A 24,226-nucleotide genomic window follows, 5' to 3' on the forward strand; every position below is an offset into this window, starting at 1 on the left:
TCACGGAGACTTTTCAGAAGCAAATCACCAGGCCTTTCCTCCAAGGTGACTCTGGGTCGGCTTGACCTGCCAACCATTCCACTAGAGACTGATCGTTTAATCATTTGCATCGCCCAAGAGTTAGCAAACTTCTTCCGTAAAGATGTGAAATGTTTTGGCTCCGTGCGTCCCAGGTGTCTGTTGAAGCTGCTCAGCTCTGCTCTTCCCGCCACGGGCGGAGGATAAACGAACAGGCTTGGCATCCCACAATGTCCCCGCGTCACAAAATACTCTTCTTCATTGCGTGCCCTACGAAGGGCTTGACCAGGTGGTGGGAACTGGAATGAGAGGCTACCGAACACTTCCACGATTGTCTTGCAGCCGCTTCCATCTGAGCATTCCAAACCCCTGCTGAGGGCAAAAGCAGAGGGTGGGGTCTCGGTTCACCCAAACTCCCTGCCAGCGGGTCAAGGTCCGCGTCTACACAGCAGGGTTTCCGAGCCGCAAACGCCCTTCAAGGGCGTCGAAAGCCCCACCGTTCTCCCACCGAGCAGCGGGGGGTTTCGAACAGCCGCCCACCCGACGGCCAGCGGAGGGATTAACCGAGACGCCGCCCCGCGGAGAGCCCCAGCCTCGCCCCACCCCCGGCCCCCTTAGTCCTGACGTCACGCGTTCACGCCCCGGGGCGGGGCCACGCATGCGCGGCCGGGGCTGGTCCGGGGGAGGGGGCGGGGCGGGCCGCGGCTCTGACTTCCAACATGGCGCACGCTGGCGGCGGCGGCGGCGGCCCCCCCGCGGGCCGGGGGCTGAGTGGCGCCCGCTGGGGCCGCTCGAGCTCCGCAGGCCACGAGAAGCTGCCGGTGCACGTGAGTGGCGCCCGCCCGCCCGCCCGCCCTCGGGACCCCGTGTCTCCGGCCCCCGCAGGCCGGCTCCCCCTCACCAGGGCCCCGCCCGGCCCGGGCCCCCGCCCCGACTCCGCTTCACCCCCGGAGCCCCCGCACCCAAGACCCCCTTGCCTCTCACCTCGGCCCCGCGCAGGGTGCCCGACAGGGACCCCCAGCGTCGGTCCCCTTCCTCCTCTGACCCTGGCCCCCCGGGACCCTCCCCTCCCTGGCAGGTGGAGGACGCCCTCACCTACCTGGACCAGGTGAAAATCCGCTTCGGCAGTGACCCTGCCACCTACAACGGCTTTCTGGAGATCATGAAGGAGTTCAAAAGCCAGAGGTACCCGCGGGACCCCTCCCCACCCCGGGGGCCGCCCCGGAGCCGAATCGGGGGCTGCTGGGGTGCGAGACCCCGGCTCGTCCGCAGCCCCTCAGCCAGGTGACCTTGCGAGGGCCGTTGAACTCCCGAAGCCACCGTTTCTTCGCGGACTGCAAACTGGGAATGGGGTTGGAGCAGCCTTGTGGAGGGGCGGTGGGAGTCTCGGAAGCCAGCTGGTGGGCGGGAGATGAGGGGCTCCGGCCTGAGAGATGACGGAGGGCAGGTGCAGGGTCGGGCCTGCCTTGCTCCAAAGTGCGGCTTTTCAGGAAAGTTTTTCCTCAGGCTTGATTAATATTGATGACTGAGTTGTCTGGGTGCCCCTCCCCCTGAAATTGTGCATCCCAGTCGACGGGCCTCCCTTGTGTCTGCAGTGTTGAGCGAGGAGGGACTGAGTGACACAGCAAGTGTTGGAAGACTTTCCCCTAGTTTTGTAGGGCGGACATGGAGCACGGACACCTCCAACCGTGAAATAAATTCCTGCTTGACGCCGGCCGACCCCTCTCAGGAGGTGGCCGAGCTGGCTTGCTCTCGAAGGTCCCTGGGTGTCACAAACGGTCTGCATTTGACTACTAACCTAGAGGGGGTGGGGTGAGGGTGGTTGGAACCCACAGGGCACCCACAGGGAAGAAAGGCCTGCCGTCTGCTTCCATAAGGAGTACTAGCGTCGGTGCACAGTCCCACGTGTCGGCCTTGACTTAACAGCAAGTTTGGGGGTGATTTTGGTGGGGAGGAGGGGACCTGGCTTCCACCCACAAGTATTCCTTACTATCAGCCCGTGCTGGGGACACAGTGATGAAGGAGGACACACACGCACTCACTCAGCCCTCATGTTTGCATGATCTTTGGCATGGACACCTTGCTATCCGCTCCTTAGATCAAAACCCATGTCCTGGTTGGTCCTAGGTTAATGCATTGCTTGGAGAGGGTGGGCCTCCTGCCACTTGCGGGGGGCGGGGGGGAGGGAAGTGCAGTGCTTGCAGTCTAAGCTTCTGACATTTTCAGGAATTGCTAGGTGGCACTGACAGTTACACCCTCATTCAGTAACCAAAGGTTGGAGGTTGAGGGGCGCCTCAGAAGACAGGCCTGGTGATCGACTTATATTGAGGTGCCCTCTGGAGCACAGTTCTATTCTGACACACAAGGCGGTTGCCATGAATTGACTTCAGCTCAATGACAACTTTGAGTTTGGGGGGTTGATATCTCTCGTACCTGGCACAGGTTCCTAGAGCTTTTGGGGAGCCCGGCTGGGTAAATGTCGAGCAGTTCTCAGCAGGAGGGTCCAGGGAGCCCAGACCCCGAGGCTCGGGGCAATGGTGGTTGTCTGATGTTGTCCAGTTGATTCCGATTCTCTTTGTGGTCCCATGTGATAGTAGAACAGCCAACGTAGAAAACCGGATGCTGAGTTTGCTTACCTGTGTCTCTGCAGTGGGGGATTGCCAGGCCTCCCTTCTAAAGAACCACTGGGTGGGCGATAACCATCAACCTTTTGGTTAATAGCTGAGTGCTTAGCCAGTGTACTTCTGGGCCGCCTTCCTGGCCACTCTGGAAATTGACACTGGCCCAGAGGAGTCCATGTTAGGTCGCCTGTTGCCAGTCAGCGGCTGCATTAGGTGACCCTGTCCAGAGACTGGAAAGTACACTTTGCTTCTGCTTTGTTCCCCAAGACCCTCCTGCCCACTGCGTCCCACTTTGTTGTAGCATCGATACCCCTGGAGTCATTAGACGCGTGTCCCAGCTGTTTCACGAGCACCCGGACCTCATCGTTGGATTCAACGCGTTCCTCCCCCTTGGGTACAGGATAGACATCCCTAAGAATGGCAAGCTGAACATACAGTCGCCGCTGACCAGCCAGGTAGGCCCTGTCCACCCCCCACCCCCCAGGTTCAGTTCCTGGGTGTTCCTGCGCGGGTCCCGGGACCTGGGAGGGATGTGTTGCATCCTGCAGCCTTCCAGGCAGGCCGTTCACTGTTTCTGCCACAAACCAGACTAGATCACAGCCTGCCAGTCGGGGAAGCGGGGTTCTGTCTGTGTGGATTTAGAAAATCCGCAGTGGGTCGTGGTCATGGTTGCCTAACAGGACTGGTGGAATCGGTGCCACCAAATTGTACACAGGGAACACAAGGAATCAGCAAACGTGTCATCTGAAAGCTCTGGTAGCTGAGAGAACCGAGGTTCAAGCCCATTGGCTGCTTCTCGGGAGAAAGGTGTGCCAGCGCGCTGCTATAGAGCCTTCTAGAGGCTTAGAAACCCTCGGGGTCAGTGCGTGTCCATGGTGGCTGTCGGCCGAGAGCCAGCCCGGGCGTTCCCTGAATCTTTACACATATGTCAACAGTGACAGTGACATCGGCGTTGGCAAAGATCTGGGCGGGGGCTCTCCCTGAGGGTGTTGCAGGCAGCCCCCCGTTTGTGTCTGAGCCATTGTGGGCGAGATGAGGGTACACAGAGCTGTTTTCGTGGTGACGTTTCACAGCCGCCCCGCTCAGGCTCGCGTTTTGTGGTCACCACCCTTCTTTGGCTTCAGGCAGCTGCTTCCTTTCCCTCCGCTGCCACTTTGCCCCTTCCTGTCAGCGCCTCGCCATGCTGCTCTCCTCTCCCTGTTGTGACCCATGGTCACCCTGGGGACTGTCTCAGCTGTCATCGGCACAGAAGCAGATTGCTAGGCCTCTCTTCTGCGGGGAGGCTGAGTGAGTTCAGACCGCTCGCCCTTCAGGTGAGCAGTGAAGCTGGTCACTGTTGACCCCAGCAGGGCTCCTTGGGCTTTGCTGCCGCACTGCCCGACCCGGACCAGCCCTCATGTCCTGCTGCTTCTGCAGATGAGCCCTGATCCAGTTGCCCCACGTCTGGGCCCAGGGGTGTAGGCGGGATATGGAGGCTCCTTGCAGCCAGCCCCCAGCTGCTTCCAGTTCCTTTTGAACGTGGAGATGAGCCCTGGGCTTTGAGGGGCCCCGTGCTGATGGCAGACCTTTCCTCAAGGGGAGACAAGGCACTGGCTGCCCCAAAGAGGGAGGCCAGCCACTCCCACAGCACCTGCCTCTGACCCTTTGCTTGCTGATCCCTAAAGCGGTGATTCTCAACCTTCCTCACGCCGTGACCCTTTCATACAGTTCCTCATGCTGTGCTGACCCCCTTCCAACCATATTATTATTTTCATTGCTACTTCATCACTGGAATTTTGCTACTGTTATGAATCGGGCGACCCCTGTGAAAGGGTCGTTCAACCCCCAAAGGGGTTGTGACGCACAGATTAAGAACAGTCCTAAAGCCTGCCCCCTGCTTGCCCCCACACCCAACTTGGAGATCACTGGGAGACCCCCTCCATCAAAGGAGGCCCCTCCACGGCACTTTTTCCACAACTGATGTTTACTAGCCTGCTTGCCACCTCTGGCAACCTAATACAGGCGAGCAGTCGGCGCCTGCCCTGAGGCACCAGGAAGGAGGCCTGGTAATCTGCTTCCATCGAGATGCTAACTCGTCTGTAGTGCATAGACCAGCAACGGGTTAGCCCAGTGGCCGAGTGGGTTACAGGTTGGGCTGCTAACCTCAAACAAGATCAGCAGTTCAAACCCAGCAGCGCCTCTGAGGGACAAGGATGAGACTTCCTTAAGCTCACAGGCAGTTCTACTCTGCCCGACAGCATTGCTGCCTAGGGCGGCGAGCTGGGTCTGGGTTTGTGGCGTGTGTTGTTTGCGCTAATCCTAGGGGAAGGGGAACTTCAGGGCACGGAGGAACTGGGTGACTAGACCGGAGCCCAGATGGCATCACCAGCCTGGTGGGATTGTGGGTTACAAGTTGGGGTGCTAGCTGTAAGGTCAGCACTTGGAGCCCACAAACCACTCCTTACAAGAAAGGTGAGGCTTTCTGTACCTGTAAGCAGTTGGAAACCCAAAGAGGCATTTAAGCTGGCCTTGGAGGACCATGCACTGAGAGGTGAGAAATGGCCTGGCCCTGTGCTTTCAGATTGATGACAGCCCAGAACGCCCTGTAAGACATTTCTGTTTTGTCCCTGGGATGGCTGGGCCTCAGAATTCACTTGGTGGCATATAGCCCCGGCAGCATCTCATTTGCCATAAAAGACCAATTGCTCTCCCAGGCCTAGAGCTTCTGCAGCCCGGCCTGCTGACGGAGGCACTGGGCACAGGGACCCAGAGTGGGCTCGGGAGAAGACACTGCAGTCAGTAGTGATGGTCTGGACGGGGTGACTGGTGCCCCCTAAAGTCCCTGATAGAAACTTCCGTTGAGCAGGGGTGCCAGGCTCCATTGAGCCAGGTGGGCACTCGGCTGGGGACCAGGTGAGCAAATTGGAAAGGCATGTGGGAGCTTAGGGGCCGGCTCTGAATGGCCTCAGGGGTGCCAAGGGCAGGTGTGCTGCAGAGGACGGGGGAGGGCCAGAGGGCTAGGGGCTGTGAGGCAGGCGGTAGGGAGCCCAGGGAGGTCCTGAGTGGTCGGCAAGGGGTGGGCAGCGGTGGTGAGGGGGTGCAATGAGAGAGGAGAAAGGTGAGCTGGGGTGGAAAGTTTAGGGAGGGTTTGGCAAATGACAGCCCACAGGTCAGTGCTGGCCAGATGTGGGGCATAGCGTTTCCAGTGGATCCATGAAAACACAGCTTGTCCCCGAGACAAGAAGGACCCCGTCCACTTTGGCGGCCTTTGTGAAGGGCCAGTGCGCCCTTCCCTAGGGCCGCCCCCTGACCCCTCCTCTCAGGCCTTGCTCTTGGCAGCTTGGCTTAGGACTCATCATGTGCCCACGCGCCGTGCCGTGTGTAGGTGGGCTCAGTGTCCCTTTGTGACCGGATTCTCGCACTGAGCATCAGGGTTCAAAGTGCATCCACTGCCTGGCCGGCCATGTCGTGTGTGTCACCCACCCTGGGCTGCTGACCCGTGGCCCTGTGAGGGCTGCGCAGTCATGTTGGGGTCCCGTGCTCCTGGCTCTCCAGTGGGCTGCCAGGAGGGGACCACTCTGTCCAGCTGTGCCGTGCGAGTGTGAGGAAGCCCCGGGCGCTGCTCCAGGCGGGTGTCGGGCTTGTTGGTCCCCCCCTAGGGACAAGGTGGCTGGGTCTCCACTGCCTCAGCCACACGTGGGCCGCCCTGCTGGTGGACAGGCGGGTCTGAATGGAGTTGTCTGGTGTCCGTAGTTCTGAGCACCTGCTGCACTCTGCCTATTTCAGAGAAGGGTGGGTGGAGCAGAAAGACTGAGTCCCCCCCCCAAAGCAGCCATAACCCCCCTGCCATTTCTCTTCACCCGGGGGTGCACCTTGGACTGGAGTGGGGGCCAATCTTGCTGACCCCCTTGCTTCAGGTCTCAGCCCCCGGGCTGTGTGTGAACTGAAGCCACCCTGAGGGAGGGTGGGGTGGGGTGGGGTGGAAGCGCCCGTCTAAGAACAGGAAGTGCTTGTCTCTTGGCGCTGGATCACAGCTGGGCTGTTCCCTTGGGGATTGAGTGGGCAACTGTCCGGCTAGGGTGGCATGGGGGGGTCTTTTCTGGTTTGTCACTGGCGTACTTGTGATGCTAAGGCACCCCCACCACTCCAGGGCACTGAAATGCAGACCCCCTAGAGGCTCCGTGTCATGGGGAGACCAAAACACTCATCTACAGCCTAGCCCCCTGCACCTGTGAAGGTGACCGTGCCAGGTGGGCCTGAGTCATCCGAGTGCTGTCAACCTGGAATGGGGCGGGGCCTAGCCCTTGCCCTTGGAGAGGTGGTGTGCTAGGGAGACTGCAGTCACAGTAGTCACCCGGGGAAGACAGCACAACGGGATGCAGGTTGAAAGGACACCAGGACTGCCACCAGATGTGGGGAGGGGCGGCCCCCAGAGGGAACAGCCCAGCCAAGATGCAGCACTAATAGGGACCTCCTTTTGTTAGCGCCCCCCCCCCCCAGACATGTGAACTTCAGGTCACAGCCCCAGGGACCTGAGGTGCTCAGCAGGGCATCAGCAAGAGTAGCCCCCCAAGTCTAGGGTGGACCCCACTGAGGAGAAATGGCAGGGGGGTTTCGGTTGCTGGGGTCTCTGTCTCTCTACCTCTGTGGGTCAGACTGTTCAGAGGGGCCTCAAAAAGCACCCAGACAGCCAGTTGGCATGGAGCCCCGCATCACAGGCTGGCATCTGGGTGGGGCCGGGCCGCAAATCGCGCAGCGCAGGCCCACTGGCAGACCGCTGGCTCACCTTCTCGTGGAGTGGGGGCAGGCAGCAGATGCACCAGTAAAGGGCCTCCCTCCCAAGTGCAGAGGCGGGGAGGGCAGATCATGCGCTTTGACACAGGACGTCCCGGAAGGCTCACGGAGACAGTGGCCTTGAGCAGGGCTAAGCTGGGAGGGGCCCGGATGCTGGGGACTGGGCACTGGGGACAGTACAGTCTGTAACCTGTCGGGGGAGACTGGTGACCACTGTTTCAGGTCAGAGAGCTGCAGGGCCGTCTGTGGTCCTGCCCTGGCTGGAGTTGGAACTCCCAGTGCACAGGAAAGGGCACTTGTTCCGTTTTTATTAGTGGTGAGCAGAGGGAGTATTTGGGTGCTACACGTGCTTCACAAACAAGGTGCGCTGGAAGAAAGGCCCGGCCATCTACTTCTGAGAGGCCACAGCCCTGAAAGCTCACGGAGGAGTTCTGCTCTGCTCTCCTGGGGCCCCGGGCATCAGAATTGACTGACAGGACAGTGCACAGGCAGAGGACCGTCCTGGGTGCTCAAGTGGCTGACTTCTGCTGTCCTTTAAGATGACCACCTCTTCCCAGTGGGCAGGGTCAGCACTCAAAAGCCCCATGTCTTTCGAACCCTTGCGGTTCCAGGCAGCTGGATGATGGGTTGAACCTCCCACCCCCCATCACCATTGTATAGCAAACCAGTTGCGGTGCATCCATCCAGGGTGGGGCGACCCCGTGTGTATCAGTACAGGTGCGCCCCTTAGGTGGTCAGTGACTAGTTGAGGGAGGAGGCCATCACGCCTTTCCACAGCTGAGTGTGCTCCCCGTTATACCACCCAGGGGCTACCATCATTGGAACTGAGCTCAGCCCCTCCCAGCTCTGCTGGGAGCAGGGGCTTGCCCACCCACAAACCAGCCTCTGAGCTGGCATCTCAAACAGTGAGTGCTGGGCTTTGGAAGTACCTCATTAGTTACTCAGTCCCCCTCCTTTGCTTTCCGTCGCTGAGGAAGGAGCTGTTGGGGGCGCTGAGAGGTGCTTGCTTCCCAGGGGTGCGCAGGGACTCAGAGTGCTGGGGGAGGGGGCAGTTGTGTGTGCTCCCAGTGCTCTTCAGGCCCCAGAAGCAGCTCCTGAGCCCTGGCTGTCCAGGACAAGCTCTTCTCTGTTCTCATCCGGTGGCAGTTTTCCCATCTGTCCCCAGTGTCCCTGGTCCGCCCGTGACCTGTCTCTTTCCTCCCAGGAGAACTCGCACAACCACAGTGACTGCTCGGACTCCTTCAGGCAGCAAGTGCTGTACAAGGAGGACAAGCCCCAGGTGCCCCTGGAGTCGGACTCCGTGGAGTTCAACAACGCCATCAGCTACGTGAACAAGATCAAGACCCGTTTCCTGGACCACCCGGAGATCTACCGCTCGTTCCTGGAGATCCTGCACACGTACCAGGTGGGAGCTGCTGGTGCCAGGGGCACCAAACGCGTCCAGATTGCCTAGTCCTGACTCGGGGGGGTTGTGTGAAGTCCCCTCGTGTCCCGGAGGAGCTCTGTATTAGAGCGCAGGAGGAGGGAGCGCTGTCCCTGGCGTCACTGTTGGCCATCGAGTGAAGCTCTGTCCTGTCCTGCTCTCTCCCTGTAATTGACCTTGGACCGTCGGACCATTGTGTTCCATACAGTCTTCCTGGGCTAATTTTCAGAAGTTGGTGGCCAGGCCTTCTTTCCTAGTTCTTCTCAATCTGGAAGCTCCCTTGAAACCTGTTCAGCATCCTAAGAGCCGCTGAGCCCCATGCCTGGGGCATGTTTTCTGGGAGTGAAGCCTAGGTCTCCTGTGTGGTTCGGGGTTCTCCCACCCAGCCACCGCTGTGTCTCATGTCTAACGTGGACAGCTCCTGGAATGCCATCACCCCGGCAGGGACTAGTGTGGTCACCATGCACAGTAGCACTGGCCGCACGTTACCAAAAGGGTGGAGGGTGGAGCTTTCCCAGAAGTGCCTTGTAAGAAAGGCCTGGCAGTCTCCTTCTGGAGAAACCAGCCATTGCAACTGCGGGCGCTGGCTCTAGTCTGCACACTGGTTGACGAGCATGTGTATGCTCCCCACGGCGAGGCTGCGCCTCCTTGGAGGACAACTGATCTCTCCCCCACCCTCACCCCCCAACGTCAGGGATGCTGGTGGTGTTTTGGTTGCGTGTTGGGCTGCGATCCAGATGGTCGGCAGTTCGAAACCACCAGCAGCTCAGCGGGAGAAAGATGAGGCGGTTACTCCTGGAAGAGTCCGTTTCAGAAACCCACAAGGGCTGTTCTGGGCTGTCTTGGAGGGGCCCTGCATGTCGGCGGCCGCTCTGTTACAGTGAGTTGAGAGAGAGAGGAGTTCAGTGGTACCAGTAGGATTTCAACCCTGGCTCGTCATTCATCCTCTGAGGCTGCACTGGGCAGCCCTGGGATGTGAAATAAGGAACTGGCCAGGCCTCCTCCACCCTGACCCCAGCTCCATCACTTGCTGGCTGGCACACTGACCCAGACGGCGTCAGCAGCTGCCTGGTGCACTGTCACTGCGCCAGGTCCCGCTGCAATTGTCCTCATTTCGCCCTGGATGCCCCGGGGACCCCGGCACCAGCGGAAAGTGCTACCCACCTGTACAGCTGCTTAAGGGGCCCCACGCTGCACGGCCCTGTGCTCATGTGTGAGCCCTTAGGCATGCTGGGAGCAGAGTCAGACACAGCAGCCCGGGATTGTGGCCAGGCCTTGAGGCCCAGGTGCTTTGAGGGGAACCGTGGGCACAGGGGGACCCTCTGTGCTCTGCCGTCCTGTGCTGACCTTGTGTCCCCTCCCACCGCGCAGAAGGAGCAGCTGAGCACGAAAGGCCGGCCGTTGCGAGGCATGTCCGAGGAGGAGGTTTTCACCGAGGTGGCCAACCTCTTCCGGGGCCAGGAGGACCTGCTCTCCGAATTTGGCCAGTTCCTGCCTGAGGCAAAGCGGTCCCTGGTGAGTGTGGGGCCTGGCCCCCAGGCCAACAGCTCCCTGAGCTGACTGCCCTGCAGCAGGAAGGCCAGGCCTTCAGAGCCCTGAGACCCCCAACTTGGAAGTAACCTTTGACCAAGGCTAGGAGGTACAGGAGGGCGGTCAGACCAGGGCTCCAGCAGGTGGGGCTGCAGGGGTCGGTGGGGTCGGTGCGGGGAGCTGTGAGGTGGGTGAGAAGGGCCTGATCAGGGGCACTGCTCCCGTGTATTCCCACCCTCACCCCACCTCCTTAGGGCCCCAACTGCCCGCCCCACTCCCCTGGTCTTTCCTTTCCTGGGAACTTGGGGTTTTAAAGTTTTTATGTAACATAAAATTAGCCGTTTTGAAGTGAACACATTTTGGTCTTAAAGGAACTCATAGTGTTGTGTGGGTACCAGTTGTTCCAGAATGTTCTCCTCAGCTCCAAAGGAGACCCTTCTCCCAATACTGTTAGCAGTCACTGCGCACACCACTCATCCCTACCCTGGCCCCAGCCTCAGGTCTCAATCCTGTCTCTGGGAAGCCCTGCTCCGCCCCGGGGCATTGCCCTGTGCTGGCCTCTCACTTGACTTCAGGGCACGGGGTTCATCCACACCCTAACGGGAGCCTTGTTCCACTGCCGGGTCCCTTTACATTGTATTTGGTCATTACACGTTCTTTTAACAATTTTGACACATGCCGTTCAGTGACATGGATTCGATTTTTAAACTCTTGACATGTCATAGTAAATGGTCTCTATTTCACTCCTTTGGGTTCTGTCCCTACACTGACAGGCGAGACAAAATCAGTGGTTAGAGGTGTGTTAAGGAGGTGGTAGGAGCCCTGGGGGTGTAGAGGTTACACACACGTTAGGCTGAAGTCATTGTGTGGCCAGCATTTCAAACCACCAGCAGCTCCACGGGAGAAAACTGGGCTTTTAACTCCGGTAAACGGCGACGGTCTCGGAGGCCCACAGGGACTGTGGGCATTGTCCCGATGGGAGTCTCTTAAGGAAGGTCATAAGCCGCAATGCCGTAGGAGGCAGTGGAAAGTACCGTGGCTTGGGTCAGGCGCATCTTAGTCCTCAACATGACATGCTCGCTCCTCAACACTAAGGGGATCCTGGGCAGCAGATGTACTCCGCGCAGTGCATCATTTGATCTTGATTGCCGCCGCCACGAGCATGGGTCGTGGATCGAGCAAGACGAACTCCTTCACAACGCCAGGGTTTCAGGGCTTTCTAAATCTAAGGCCGTGCCATGTGCAAAAAGAGAGTCACCTGTCTGCCATTCTCTCTGCCTGCTGGCTGGCACTTCCAGGTGATGGTGGGTCGCGGTGGTAAGAGGCAGGCCCCACCTTTTTCCGATCTTGGGGAGGGGGCTCCCTCCCTGTGGAGGGAGTGTGGCCTGAGCTGTGGGATTTGACCTGCGTCATCCTCAGAACTGTTGGTGTCTTTCGGCCCCTTGGCCTGGCTGTGGGGTCGCCCCGCATTTCCACAGACCTTCCTTGACTAGCCGTGAAGCCCTTTTCTGGAGATCGGTCTTTTCTAACAACGGACCAGGGTCTGGAAGTCAGAATCTCGCGTCTCTTTTGAGGAGCACACGGGCTGTGTTTCCCCTTCTCGGCGTGCTCACTCACCTGTCCCACTCCACCAGGACCTGGAGCTCCGCACGCTCCGGAGAGTCCTGGCCGCTGAGCCCTTATCTGTGATCAGTTCACAGGAAATGGGCCCTGCAGCATGAACAGCACCCCAAAGGGTGAGCCAGAGAAGATTCCAGAACACAGCAAGAAGCGTGCCCGGCCCTCACTGCTCCGCCCCGTGTCTGGGCCAGCCAAGGTAGGCAGACAGACATCCATTGAGCGCAGACACAGACCCCTGCTGCCCCTCCTCCGCTGCTATAGACCTCACTGGAAGCCTCTCTGGCCTGGCCTCAGGTTCCCCAGCTAAGCCGCCACTCATTCCCCTCCCTCATGAGACGGTGGCATGAGAGGAGAAGGGCAAGACTGCCATGTGCTTGGGCCCAGTGTCAGCACATCAGTCCCTCACCCTGCAGGGACCACCATATCCAGAGGCGAGGACAGAAACCGGAGAAGGCCAGAGGAGAGGAGGCTGCGTGTCAGCACCAGAACAGGGGACGGGGTGGGGGTAGTGGACTTGAGGGGTCAGGTGAGCATCCACTGGGCTTTGGGCCACCATCCTACAGGTTGGGGCTGGGCTGGGGCACTGCAGTCTCCAGAGTCCCATCCCTCATACTGAGGCCCAGTGTCCAGTCTATAAAGTGAGGGTCACTGCACAGTCACTGGGGGGCCCCTTGAAGCACATCCCCTGGTGGTGCTGGGACCAGGCCACCTATAGGGCCCTGGCTGCCGTGCTGGGTGTGCACCTGGTTGGCACAGGAGTGCCAGGGGAGCAGAGGGCGACTCCGGTTCTCATCGCAGAAGAAGATGAAGCTCCGTGGGACCAAGGACCTGTCGGTCGCGGCCGTGGGCAAGTACGGCACCCTGCAGGAGTTCTCCTTCTTCGACAAGGTGAGGACCTGTCCTGGGGCCCATCTTGAGGACAGGGTGATGCCCTCACCCTGCCCAGGCCGGGCAGCCACATGGAGTGCAGTGCAGAAGCTGGGGGGCAAGGGAGCAGCATGAAGCAGGAGTCCGGGCAGGCCTGGGGACCATCTGTATCTGCAGGGACGTTTCACACTCCCCCCCCCCCCCACTGCCCAAGTGGTCAGTGGGCAGGAAGACGAGCACACCCAGCCGTGCCTCAGACCACAGCTGGCCACAGGGGGGCGGGGGCTCAGGAGGTGCAGGGGTGGTGGTTTGCCGGACAGGCTCTGAGTTGTGCTCCTGCAGGTGCGCCGCGTCCTGAAGAGCCAGGAGGTCTACGAGAATTTCCTCCGCTGCATCGCACTCTTCAACCAGGAGCTGGTGTCGGGCGCCGAGCTCCTGCAGCTGGTCAGCCCGTTCCTGGGGTGAGGCCCTGCTGGCGGGACTGGGCGGGACTTTGGGGCATTTGTATGAGAGCGTTGTAGTTGAAGTGCTGTCATGAGAAGCGATGCAGGATGCCCCCCTCCAGCCCTCGGAGTTGAAGCCCCTAGGAGGTGCAGTGACCGTGCTTGGCCCCCTGCCGGGGAAGCTGGAAATTCAGAGGCACTTGAGAGAAAGGCCTGGCAACCCACTTCCCAAAGCACAGCCGCGTGTGACCCTGTGTGTGACCAGTGACGGCCACGCTGCGCTGAGACCCACCGGTCAGCCACTTCGAGGCAATGGACCCGGGTGTGTTGGCATCCTAATCCTGCCCGGTGGCTCAGATCCCCATGAGGAGCGGGACTTCCTCCGATAGGGGAAGGTGGCTGCAGCAGGGCCAGGTGGGGGTGGAGCCCCCTTGGCTCTGGGCAGCCTAAGGAGCTAGAGACCCAGAGACGGGCAAGCACGCAGGGCAAGAGAGAAGCAGGAGCAGTGTGCCCCCGCTGGCAGGAAGATCAGGTTTGGAAGCAGCCAGGAGCCAGGCCTGCCCTCCAAGGCGCTGCTAGGAGCTGGGTCATGGGTACCACCCAGGGACTCCTACCTACCAAAGAGGGGAGGAGCTGGGGGCGGGGGGTCAGGACCTGGCCTCTCCTGGCTCTTTGAAGGTGATGTCCTAGCTCGGCAGTGGTCCCCTCAGGGCCCTCTCCATGTTTGTCCCTGGACACTCTAGTTGGGGACTTTCTCCACCGCTTTTGTATACCGAGCAGGCTCAGTGTCCCCCAAGGATGAAAGCAGGCCCCCACTGCAGAGGGGTCGAATGGATATGGGAGAGGCCTTACTGGGGCCCGGCAGGACAGCCCTGAGACTGCCCCCCTATCTGTGGGCTGACTGTTAGTAATCGCAGGTCCAGGTCACAGGCTGCACGGCGAGTCCCCGCAGGCCTGCTGATGACCTGTCTGCCGACTGAGAGTCTGTCTCCTGGGGGATTCCAGGACGGGGGCCCTCGGGATTTGGGCCATGGAGAGCAGGGGTAACAAGTTTCTATTGGGAGGGCCACACAACCGCCTCATGCCACGTGAAAGCAGACAGTGCGTGTGCGTGCTCAGGAAGCTTTATTGACAGAGGGCGACATTCAGTTCCAGGTCTGTTTGCTAACCCCTGGCCTCGTATTCTGCCTGTTCTTTTCCTAGAAGGTCACCCTCTGACCCCAGCAGACCCCCTGGAGCCCTGACTCTTACTGAGCTGGCTCACCTGGGTGGCATCTCTCAAGGTCTTCCTGTGAGACAGGAACTGAGGAAGGGTCCCCACTGGGCCCATGGGGGGCAGCTCACCCAGGAGCTGCCCTGATGCCTTGCTCTCCGAAGCCTGAGGTGCTGACTTACCGCTGACCCTTGCCTTTGAAGGAAGTTTCCAGAACTCTTTGCCCAGTTCAAGTCCTTCCTGGGCGTAAAGGAGCTGTCGTTTGCCCCGCCCTTGAGTGACCGGTCCGGGGATGGCATCAGTCGGGAGATCGACTACGCATCCTGCAAACGCATTGGGTCCAGCTACCGGGCGCTGCCCAAAACCTACCAACAGCCCAAGTGCAGCGGGAGGACGGCCATATGCAAAGAGGTAGTGCTGCCCGGGCCTGAGGGAAGTGTGCCCCGAGGACAGGGAGTGCTTCTGGGCCACTCACCCCTCCCCTGTCCAAAATGCCCCTGGGGTCTAAGGTGGGCTTGTCCCCAGATTGTCCCAGGCAGGGAGCGGGGCATGGCTGGGGCAGGGGAGCTCGGAGCGGCGCCCTGCAGTGCTCATGTGTTCAGTGTGTGTCTGCTCAGCTTCACCAGGGACTGATGTTCAGAGTGGGAGTGTGCCCATGCCCAGTGGTGCTCAGCTAATACCACTTGAAGGTTGAACCCCCCAGTGGCTCCCCAGAGTCGCTCTGAGGACCTGCTCCCTAAGGGGCCTGTCCGGTGCAGCACTTCTGTTCTGCACCACATGAGGTTGCTGTGAGTCTGAACCGCACACAGCACTACTGCCCCGCCGCAGCCGGGCTCCGAGGGGGTGGGGGGCCAGTGGCTGTTGGGCACACTTCCCCCCCTCTGTCAGAGGAGGTGGAGGTGCAGCTGCAGTACAGACCAGGAAGAAAGTCCTGGTGCTGATTTCCTAGCGAACTCTCCGTGGATGACAGTAGTCCATCTGCAGCCCCTCATGGGGCTTGCGCAGAATCCAGACCGAGGGACACTGGCCGAATTCAGACATGCTGCTTGGTACAGGGTATACTTCAGGGGCTGCAGACCACGGCCCTGGGCCAAACCCAGATGACCAACTTGCGTTTGTAAAGAAAGCTTTGGGGGTGCAGTGACACCCCTTTATCTGTTGTCAACGGCCATCTTCTAGCTCTAAGGGCAGAGCTGAGTGGATGGGACAGAGCCTGGCAGGCCTCAAAGCCTAGAATGCTTCCCATCTGCCCTTTACAGAGAACAATCCCTGGCCCTTGAAATACTGTGCCCATTTGGCCATAATCCGCTGCCTTCTAATCAATTCCAACTCATAGTGACTCTCTAGGACAGAGCAGAACAACCTATCCAATGAGCTGGCAGCCTCTTTCTCCCACGGAGTGGCTGGTGGCTTTGAACCACCGACCTTTCAGCAGCCCAGTGTGCTTTATGTGAAAGCTCGTTTCACTGGCATGTGACATAGGGGTTTTCCCTAAAGTCAGGTGACCTTGCTTGTGCGGGTGTCTGCCACACCGATTAAGGCAGGAAGGTGGTACGATCGGCGGGGCCTCGGCTGCTCACCGTCTCTCCGGCACAGGTACTGAACGACACCTGGGTCTCCTTCCCCTCCTGGTCCGAGGACTCTACGTTCGTCAGCTCCAAGAAGACACCCTACGAGGAGCAGCTACACCGCTGTGAGGACGAGCGCTTCGAGGTGCGAGGGGGCCGGGGGGGTCTCCTCTGAGAAAGGGGGTTTCTCAGCAGCAGGCCACGCTGAGGTGCTTGCTCTTGCCCGTCCTGTGCCCCGACATCTGCTGAGATGGCTCTAGGTTCCCACGCCAGCTGTAAAATAACCCCGAGAGAAAGTGGCCCCCCTCAGTCCCCCAGGGGGCTTCTGCCACACTCTAGTGCCCTCACAACCAGGACCCGATCCAGTGGCCTGACTCATGGCTCCTGGCTGTGATGTGTACCTGTGTGTGTGCGTGTGTCTGACTCATGGCTCCTGGCTGTGATGTGTACCTGTGTGTGTGTGTGTGTGTGTGTGTGTGTGTGTGTGTGTGTGTGTGTGACTCATGGCTCCTGGCTGTGATGTGTACCTGTATGTGTGTGTGTGTGTGTGTGTGTGTGTGTGTCTGGCTCCTGGCTGTGATGTGTACCTGTGTGTGTGTGTGTGTGTGTGTGTGTGTGTCTGACTCATGGCTCCTGACTGTGATGTGTTCCTGTGTGTGTGTGTGTGTGTGTGTGTGTGTGTCTGACTCATGGCTCCTGGCTGTGATGTGTTCCTGTGTGTGTGTGTGTGTGTGTGTGTGTGTGTGTGTGTGTCTGACTCATGGCTCCTGGCTGTGATGTGTACCTGTGTGCGTGCGTGTGTGTGAAGTGATAGAGTGAGGAGAAGCATGGGTGTGGGCATGTGTACACGTGGTGTTCCTCTGGGAGCCCGATTAAAGCGTGTGAGGCTTCACAAGCTTGTGGTCAGGTAGAGTTTAAAAGGTGTGAGAATTTTTCCACAAAATTTTTGGAGCCCCTGTATGTACACATTTGTGTGTATGAGGATGGGATCGCGCGTGTGCGCCTGTGTGTGTGTGGCCCTCTGTGTTACCAGAGGTCCCACCGTGCACCCAGCAAGGCCTTGTGTGCACGGAGGAAGGTTTGGTCTGGCTAAAGGCCACCGTCTCCTCTCCCCTGCCAGTGCTTGCTGGTCTCAGTACACCCCTGCCCCACCACCCCACCACCCCCAGGCTCTGTCCCCACTCCCATGTCCACACTGCATGCCGCCTCAAAGCCTGGGGTCCTGCCCTGCTCCCCATCCTGCCCCACGGCCCTGTGTCCCTGCAAGGCTGACGCTTCCTGCCAATAGCTGGACGTCGTCCTGGAGACCAACCTAGCCACCATCCGCGTGCTGGAGAGCGTACAGAAGAAGCTGTCGCGCATGGCCCCCGAGGACCAAGACAAGTTCCGCCTGGACGACTGCCTGGGGGGGGCCTCCGAGGTCATCCAGCGGCGTGCCATCTACCGCATCTACGGCGACAAGGCCCCCGAGATCATCGAGAGCCTCAAGAAGAACCCCGCTACCGCAGTGCCCGTCGTCCTCAAAAGGTGGCCTGTCCATGGGCCTCGTCCACTCGGGGGAGGGGGGGAAGGACGGGGGATGGGGCGGGACAGGAACAGCTGCCTGTGCCCTCCTAGAACCTTCCTCGTGTGTGTTTACACGCACACACAGGCAGATCACTCCTCTCCAGCACAGAGCAGCCCCACGTGGCACCCAGCTCCCTCTCTTTCTATCTCTCTCTCCCCACCTTGTTTCTACCGCCCTGCAATTGTGATAATGGTTCTGTGTTTGAACTTCACGGGCTCACCGGGTGCTGTCCTGCCCTGGCCACCATTACAGCAGCAGAATCATGTCGCCAACCTAAAAGTGCCCTTGTCTGCACGGAACATCCATCCCTCTCGCCATCTCCAGCACATGCTGTGGGGGGCTCTTGGGCCTCTCACAGGGCAGCACGTGGCCATGTCCCCCTTCCCCGGCGGGCCAGCCTGTCTGCCCTGTGCTCCATCCCAGCTTGCTTTTTTTTATCAGACGGCCCGCCTGGGCTCTTTCCCTGCTTTGCGCAGGGCTCAGCCAAGGGCCCCCCAAGGTCCACGGGGTGGTCGGCACAGGACTGGGGTAAGAGGGGCTAAGGAGGCCCCACCCACTGTGGCCCTGTGGGGTGGGCACTGTCAGGGCTTCCCATGCCCAGGGTGGCCCTGCTGAGCCCAGCCCTTGGCCCGCAGGCTGAAAGCCAAGGAGGAGGAGTGGCGGGAGGCACAGCGCGGCTTCAACAAGGTGTGGCGGGAGCAGTACGAGAAGGCCTACCTCAAGTCCCTCGACCACCAGGCCGTGAACTTCAAGCAAAATGACACCAAAGCCCTGCGCTCCAAGAGCCTGCTCAACGAGATCGAGAGTGTCTACGACGAGGTGGGCCGCAGCGACTGCCTGTCCGTGCAGACCACAGAGCTCTGTCCCCGTGCGTGCTCGCATGCCATCCCTCTCAGTGTCTGTCTGTCAGGTTCTCTGGGTGACTTTCTGTCTCCTCTCTCCCTGTCCCCTGCTCCCCTGCCATCTCTCCCTGTGTCTCTGTAGGTAGAGACTGGGTGGGTGGCCGTTGTGGGCGCTGCACTCGGGTCCTGCCGGTCACTGGCTGCTGGCCTGCCTCATACCGCCCTCCCTACCCCACTCCCCAGCACCAGGAGCAGCACTCAGAGGGCCGGAGCGCCCCCGCCAGCGAGCCCCACCTCATCTTCGTGTATGAGGACCGGCAGATCCTGGAGGATGCCGCGGCTCTGGTCAGCTACTACGTGGCACGGCAGCCAGCCATCCAGAAAGAGGACCAGGCCACCATCCAACAGCTGCTGCACCAGTTCGTGCCTGGCCTCTTCTTCTCACAGCCGCTGGAGACTGGCGCCTCCGAGGAGTCAGCTGATGAGGACCGAGAGGCCGCCCGGGGCCCAGGGGCCGAGCCCGGTGAGCGGAAGCGGCCTGGGGCGCCCAGCGGCCCCCCCGAGGAGAAGGGCCCCCCTGGGGACAGCTCAGCGGCAGGGCCCCAGCCAACAGCCCTGGACGATGTGTACAGCCTCTTCTTTGCCAACAACAACTGGTACTTCTTCCTGCGCCTGCACCAGACGCTGTGTGCCCGGCTGCTCCGGCTCTACCGCCAGGCGCAGAAGCAGCTGCTGGAGTACCGGGCCGAGAAGGAGCGCGAGCAGCTGCTGTGCGAGGGCCGGCGTGAGCGGGGCAGCGACCCTGCCATGGAGCTGCGGCTGAAGCAGCCCAGTGAGCAGGGCCCAGGCCTGGCAGGCCGGGGTGCCCCTGGGAGGCCCTGGCCATTGGGTAGCTTACTTCAGAAGTGGTTACTTGACCTTGAGCTCAAATCATGGGGCATCTGGAGGGTACATGATCCTCAGGGTGGGGACAGACCGGCTGCCCTAGGTGGGCACTGTGTCCCGGGTGTTGGTCAGGTCATTTTCCCCCAGCCGGCGGCCCTGGCTGGTCCACATAGGTCCCAGTCATTGATCATATCACCACCACCTCGGGCAACTGCTGGATGGCCCGGCCAAGGGGGGGTGGGGGAGCACTGGCCCCAGCTGACCAAGGACGACATGGCTTTCCCAGGTGAGGTGGAGCTGGAAGAGTACTACCCGGCCTTCCTGGACATGGTGCGGAGCCTGCTGGAGGGCAACATGGACCCCACGCAATACGAGGACACGCTGCGAGAGATGTTCACCATCCACGCCTACATCGGTTTCACCATGGACAAGCTGGTGCAGAATATCGCGCGCCAGGTGCGGGCCCGGCTGGTGGCCACACGCCCCTTCCCAAACCTCACGTGAACCACAGGACCACTGCCGTGGGGTGCCTCCACTGCCTCTGTTCAGGTCCAGAACTTTCTTAGTAGCCCTCAGCATGAGACCCAGTTGTTAGCATTCACTCCCCTCCCCCGCCAACCCCCAGCAGCTCGGACTCCCCTTCTCTCTGGATCCGTCTGTTCTGGATGAGCCATGCCGCTTGCGCTCCATGTGGGGGTTTCAGGGTTCCTCCACATTGAAGCTCGGCCCCCAACACCGTGACTTTTTAAAACTGTAGTGTCACCTCTCAGCCTCGGGCTAAGATCGAGTGCTAAGCACAGCATTCCATGGTGTAAATGACGCGCTGGGCATCACCACTGTCTGTGTCTGAACCTTTCCTTCACCTTCCCCCGGTCACCTTCCCGTGGCAGGCCGACTCCGTGTTTAAAGTCAGTGGACAGGCCTTCGCCTCTGCTGCGTGCTTCCTTCGTAAAAAGCCTCACGGCCCGAGTGTCAGTGCTTCACCCCTCTCTGTGGCTGAGCACTACTCCATTGTTGGCCCCGGTGGCATAGTGCCAACCTCAAGATCAGCCGTTCAGGCCCAGGAGCCTCTCTCGGGTACGGGGGGTCGGGGGAGAAGAAGTTTCCGGCTCCCATGAAGAGTCATGGTCTCTCAAACCCTCAGGGACAGCTCCGTCCTGTCCGGTAGGGCTGCTGAGAGTTGGAATCAACTTGTTGGCCGTGAACTGGGTTTGGGGTTTGACTGCTCCTTCGGGACCCCTGGGGCATAGTGGGGGCGTGTTGAGCTACCATGAGGTCAGCAGTTCACAGCCACTGGCCAGTCTGCTCTTGAAAGATGAGGCTTTCTGCTCTCACTAACCTGACAGCACAGGGCAGTTCTACACCGCTCTTACGTTGGGTGGCCTGGATGGCAGGGGATTGTTGGTGCTGTTCTGGTCCAGTTTGTGGACGAGCCACATTGTGTTTGTCCATCTGCTGTGGGTGCCGGCTACGTGGCCCTGTGGCCCCCTGTGGCTGTTATGACGTATCCTCTCTGCCCCGCAGCTGCACCATCTGGTTAGTGACGACGTGTGTCTGAAGGTGGTGGAGCTCTACCTGAACGAGAAGAAGCGCGGGGCCGCCGGCGGCAACCTCTCCTCACGATGTGTGCGTGCCGCCCGGGAGACCAGCTACCAGTGGCGGGCAGAGCGGTGCATGGCTGACGAGAACTGCTTCAAGGTGGGCAGGGAGCAGGGGTCAGGGTGGGGATGGACCTAGCCAGTGGGACCCTGTGCTCCCCGTGTCTGGATGATAACCGCCTTGGGTGGTCTCAGGAGGACAGGGTGGGCCCTTGTGCTGCCCAATCTGGGGGCTTCAGCAGGCTTGGGTGGCCCCGCCAGGTGATGTTCCTCCAGCGCAAAGGGCAGGTGATCATGACCATCGAGCTGCTGGACACAGAGGAGGCCCAGACGGATGACCCCGTGGAGGTGCAGGTCAGCACAACACACTGGGTCCGCCAGGAGGGTCGGAGCCCTGGCCGGGGAGTCACATGCACCTTCCCACCTCCCTCCCACAGCACCTGTCCAGCTACGTGGAGCAGTATGTGGGCACGGAGGGGACTGCCAGCTCGCCGAGTGAGGGCTTCCTGCTGAAGCCAGTGTTCCTGCAGAGGTGAGAGCCGGAGGGACAGGAGACAGCAAGTAGAGGGAGGACAGGCTAGCAAGGGATCCGTGGGGCCTCCGTGCCAGGGGTCCCACAGGTGAGAGGGTAGAGGAGACGCCAAGGGGCTGGGGAGAAACGTGTGCTGGGGCAGAGGCATGGGGCATTGGGGGTGTGGGGCTGAGGTCCCAGTGACTGGGGGCAGGAGCGATAGTAGGGCTTTGCTTGCGTTTTCTTGACTCCTGATGTTGGGCGTTTGACGTGTCTTACGGTGGCGAGGTCCGCAGCCCTGCCCCTCCCTTGGTGAGACCTCGTGTGTTGTGGGGGTGGGGGGCGGGGGTAAGCTGGGAGGCACTGGCACCGCCCCCCTGAGTGCCTCCCATTGCAGGAACCTTCGGAAGTTCCGGCGGTGGCAGTGTGCGCAGGTGCGGGCCCTGCGGGGCGACGCCAAGGGTTCGTGGAAGCGGCTGGTGGGCGTGGAGAGCGCCTGCAGTGTGGACTGCCGCTTCCGGCTCAGCACCCACAAGATGCTCTTCATCGTCAACTCGGAGGACTACATGTACCGCCGCGGCGCCCTCGGCCGCGCCAAGCAGGTGCCCGCCTCGCGCCTCCGGGGCCCTGCCCAGCCTTCTCTCGCCTAACCCCCCTCCACTTCGGGCCGGTGCCCTGCTGCCCTGACCTGGTCGCCTCCCCCTGCAGGTGCAGCCCCTGGTGCTGCTGCGGCACCACCGGCACTTCGAGGCATGGCACGGGCGCTGGCTGGAGGAGCACGTGCCGGTGGAGGCAGCCAGCCTGGTGCAGGACTGGCTGATGGGCGAGGACGACGAAGACCTGGTGCCCTGCAAGACGCTGTGCGAGACTGTGCGCGTGCACGGGCTTCCCGTGACCCGCTACCGCGTGCAGTACAGCCGGCGCCCCGCCTCGCCCTGACGGCCTGGGGACACCGCCCGGGCGTCTCCACAGCCACTTGCCCCAGCAAGGGATCCAGACTGTGCCAAACCAGAGGGGGCCCCACCCTGGGGGTGTCGGGTGACTGCCTGAGGGGAGGAGACCCCAGAGCGACTGCGGGCTGAGCCGGGGCCCAGTCACACGGATGCCAAAAGTGGGGAGGGCAGCGCCGACTCCCTGCAGCTGGCCTGCTGGGCCTAGCAGCTCGACCTGCTAAGCATCTGCTGTGCGTGGGAGACCCAGCCGGCGAGGTGCAGCTAGCGCCCCCCCCCCACCCCCCTGCCGTGCACTTAACGTGGGTCTTACTGAAAGATGCACAGGAGCACGGGTCTTCTTCCCGGTCTGCCGAGCGCGGGCGCCCTGGGGCTGAAAGCCATCGGTGGCAACTGCTGCCTGCCCTGCAGCCCCTTCCTGGAAAGCCCCCCGGGGGGGGGAGGGGGGAACGGACCCTGAAGGGGGCGGGCCAGTTCCCTGAGTGCCCCACGCTCGTGCACTCTGCCCCCAGTCTCTAGACTCCCACAGCAGAGCTGTGCCAAACGCGGTTCCGGGAAGCGGACTTGTATTTCTAGAAGCTTCCTGTGGAACTTTGCAATGCCTTTGACTGGAGGCCCGAGGGTTCCAAGGCCAGCAAGTCCCCACCTGAGGTCTGGTGGCCCCTGTGTCCCGAGTGCAGTGGGCACGTTGTGAGCCCATGGTTCTCTGGAAGAAGTTTGCCGTCTGGGTTCCTGCCGGCTGGGCCTGCTCTGCCAACTCCACCCTGGGCAGGTGGGAGGGGGTGCCCACCCTGCATGCTCTGAGGGGCATTTGCCCCTCCTGGACACCTTCCCCCCGGGCTCATCCTTCCTTTGCAGCTGTTTTGAATGTATATTTCCTTTTCTATTTATTTGCACATTAAAGGTAAAAATTAAATATTGCTGTAAAGCCCAGAGCTCTGCGAGTCATTCTCTGCAAGGAAGTCAGATGAGTCTGTATACTCCTCGGGCCCACACAGCCCTCCCTTTATGGCAGGGAGTGGGGGTAGGGTGGCCTCTGTTTCCTCAGGCCTCTGGGATGGCATCCATCCTACATAGGGCAGGATAGAACTGCCCCTGGGAGTTTGAGACTGATTATTCAGGGGAGTAGAAAGCCCCATATTTCTCCCTGGAGCCCCAGTTGGGTTCAAACTGCCAACCTTGCATTTAACAGCCCAATGCGTAACCACAATGCCATCAGCACCCCTCCCCTAGGTGGTCTTGCCCAAATGTCCCTCTGTTGGGTAAGGGCGGGTGACTGCTGAGCACCGAGTAGGGCAGGTTTCCAGGGACCAGCCCTGGGTGTAGCTGACCAGATTCCACATGCCCATCCCCCCAAGACTACCACATCTGTGCCCCTGTGTTCTGCCCTGTGACCCCCAGCCAGGGGCCAACCCTGCCTCCTCCTCTGCCACTGGGTTGGTGCCCGTTGGGGGACCTGTCCCTGTTGCTGTCCTTTGGGGCAGGACACTCCTGAGATCGCAGGCATCATCCCCTGTGCTGCCTCTGCCCAGCTCACCCCGACTGCTTCCAAGAACCCTGCACCCTGTGCTTCCCTGCCCTCTCCGCCTCCGGCATCGCATGCCCCCCAGACCACTGGGTGGGCAGCCAGGACTTGGGGTGACTGGGACTCCAGCCACCCTCGATTCTACTTCAACCGAGATGTAGACACAGCAGCCACCAGGGGAGGTGCCAGGCTCATGGGGCAGACGTGGGTGACAGTCCAATGTGTCCCCAAGATCCCCTCTCCCAGGTGGGCCAGGCCTGTGACCTGACGGT

The 24,226-nt window shown here is 60.7% G+C and overlaps 1 protein-coding gene across 2 annotated transcripts; it reads left to right on the top strand.

Moving 5' to 3' along the window:
- The first annotated feature begins 716 nt into the window (after positions 1 to 716).
- On the top strand, positions 717 to 23,362 carry SIN3B (SIN3 transcription regulator family member B). 2 transcript variants are annotated; one of them, XM_075548653.1, is made up of 19 exons: positions 717 to 845; positions 1,097 to 1,203; positions 2,941 to 3,094; positions 8,617 to 8,817; positions 10,207 to 10,350; positions 12,059 to 12,181; positions 12,784 to 12,873; positions 13,195 to 13,313; positions 14,712 to 14,919; positions 16,105 to 16,221; positions 17,365 to 17,603; positions 18,279 to 18,462; positions 18,729 to 19,374; positions 19,657 to 19,826; positions 20,895 to 21,068; positions 21,230 to 21,322; positions 21,406 to 21,500; positions 21,877 to 22,081; positions 22,188 to 23,362. In XM_075548653.1, exons 1-19 carry the CDS (start codon positions 738 to 740, stop codon positions 22,416 to 22,418), a joined length of 3,408 nt encoding a protein of 1,135 aa, XP_075404768.1. In that variant the 5' UTR covers positions 717 to 737; the 3' UTR covers positions 22,419 to 23,362. The 2 variants fall into 2 exon arrangements, with proteins under 2 accessions (XP_075404768.1, XP_075404771.1); XM_075548656.1 differs by having other exon boundaries at positions 18,729 to 19,317.
- The last annotated feature ends 864 nt before the right edge of the window (positions 23,363 to 24,226 follow it).

This window comes from Tenrec ecaudatus, chromosome 1 (genome assembly GCF_050624435.1).
Source record: "Tenrec ecaudatus isolate mTenEca1 chromosome 1, mTenEca1.hap1, whole genome shotgun sequence".
NCBI classification, from domain to species: Eukaryota; Metazoa; Chordata; class Mammalia; order Afrosoricida; family Tenrecidae; genus Tenrec; species Tenrec ecaudatus.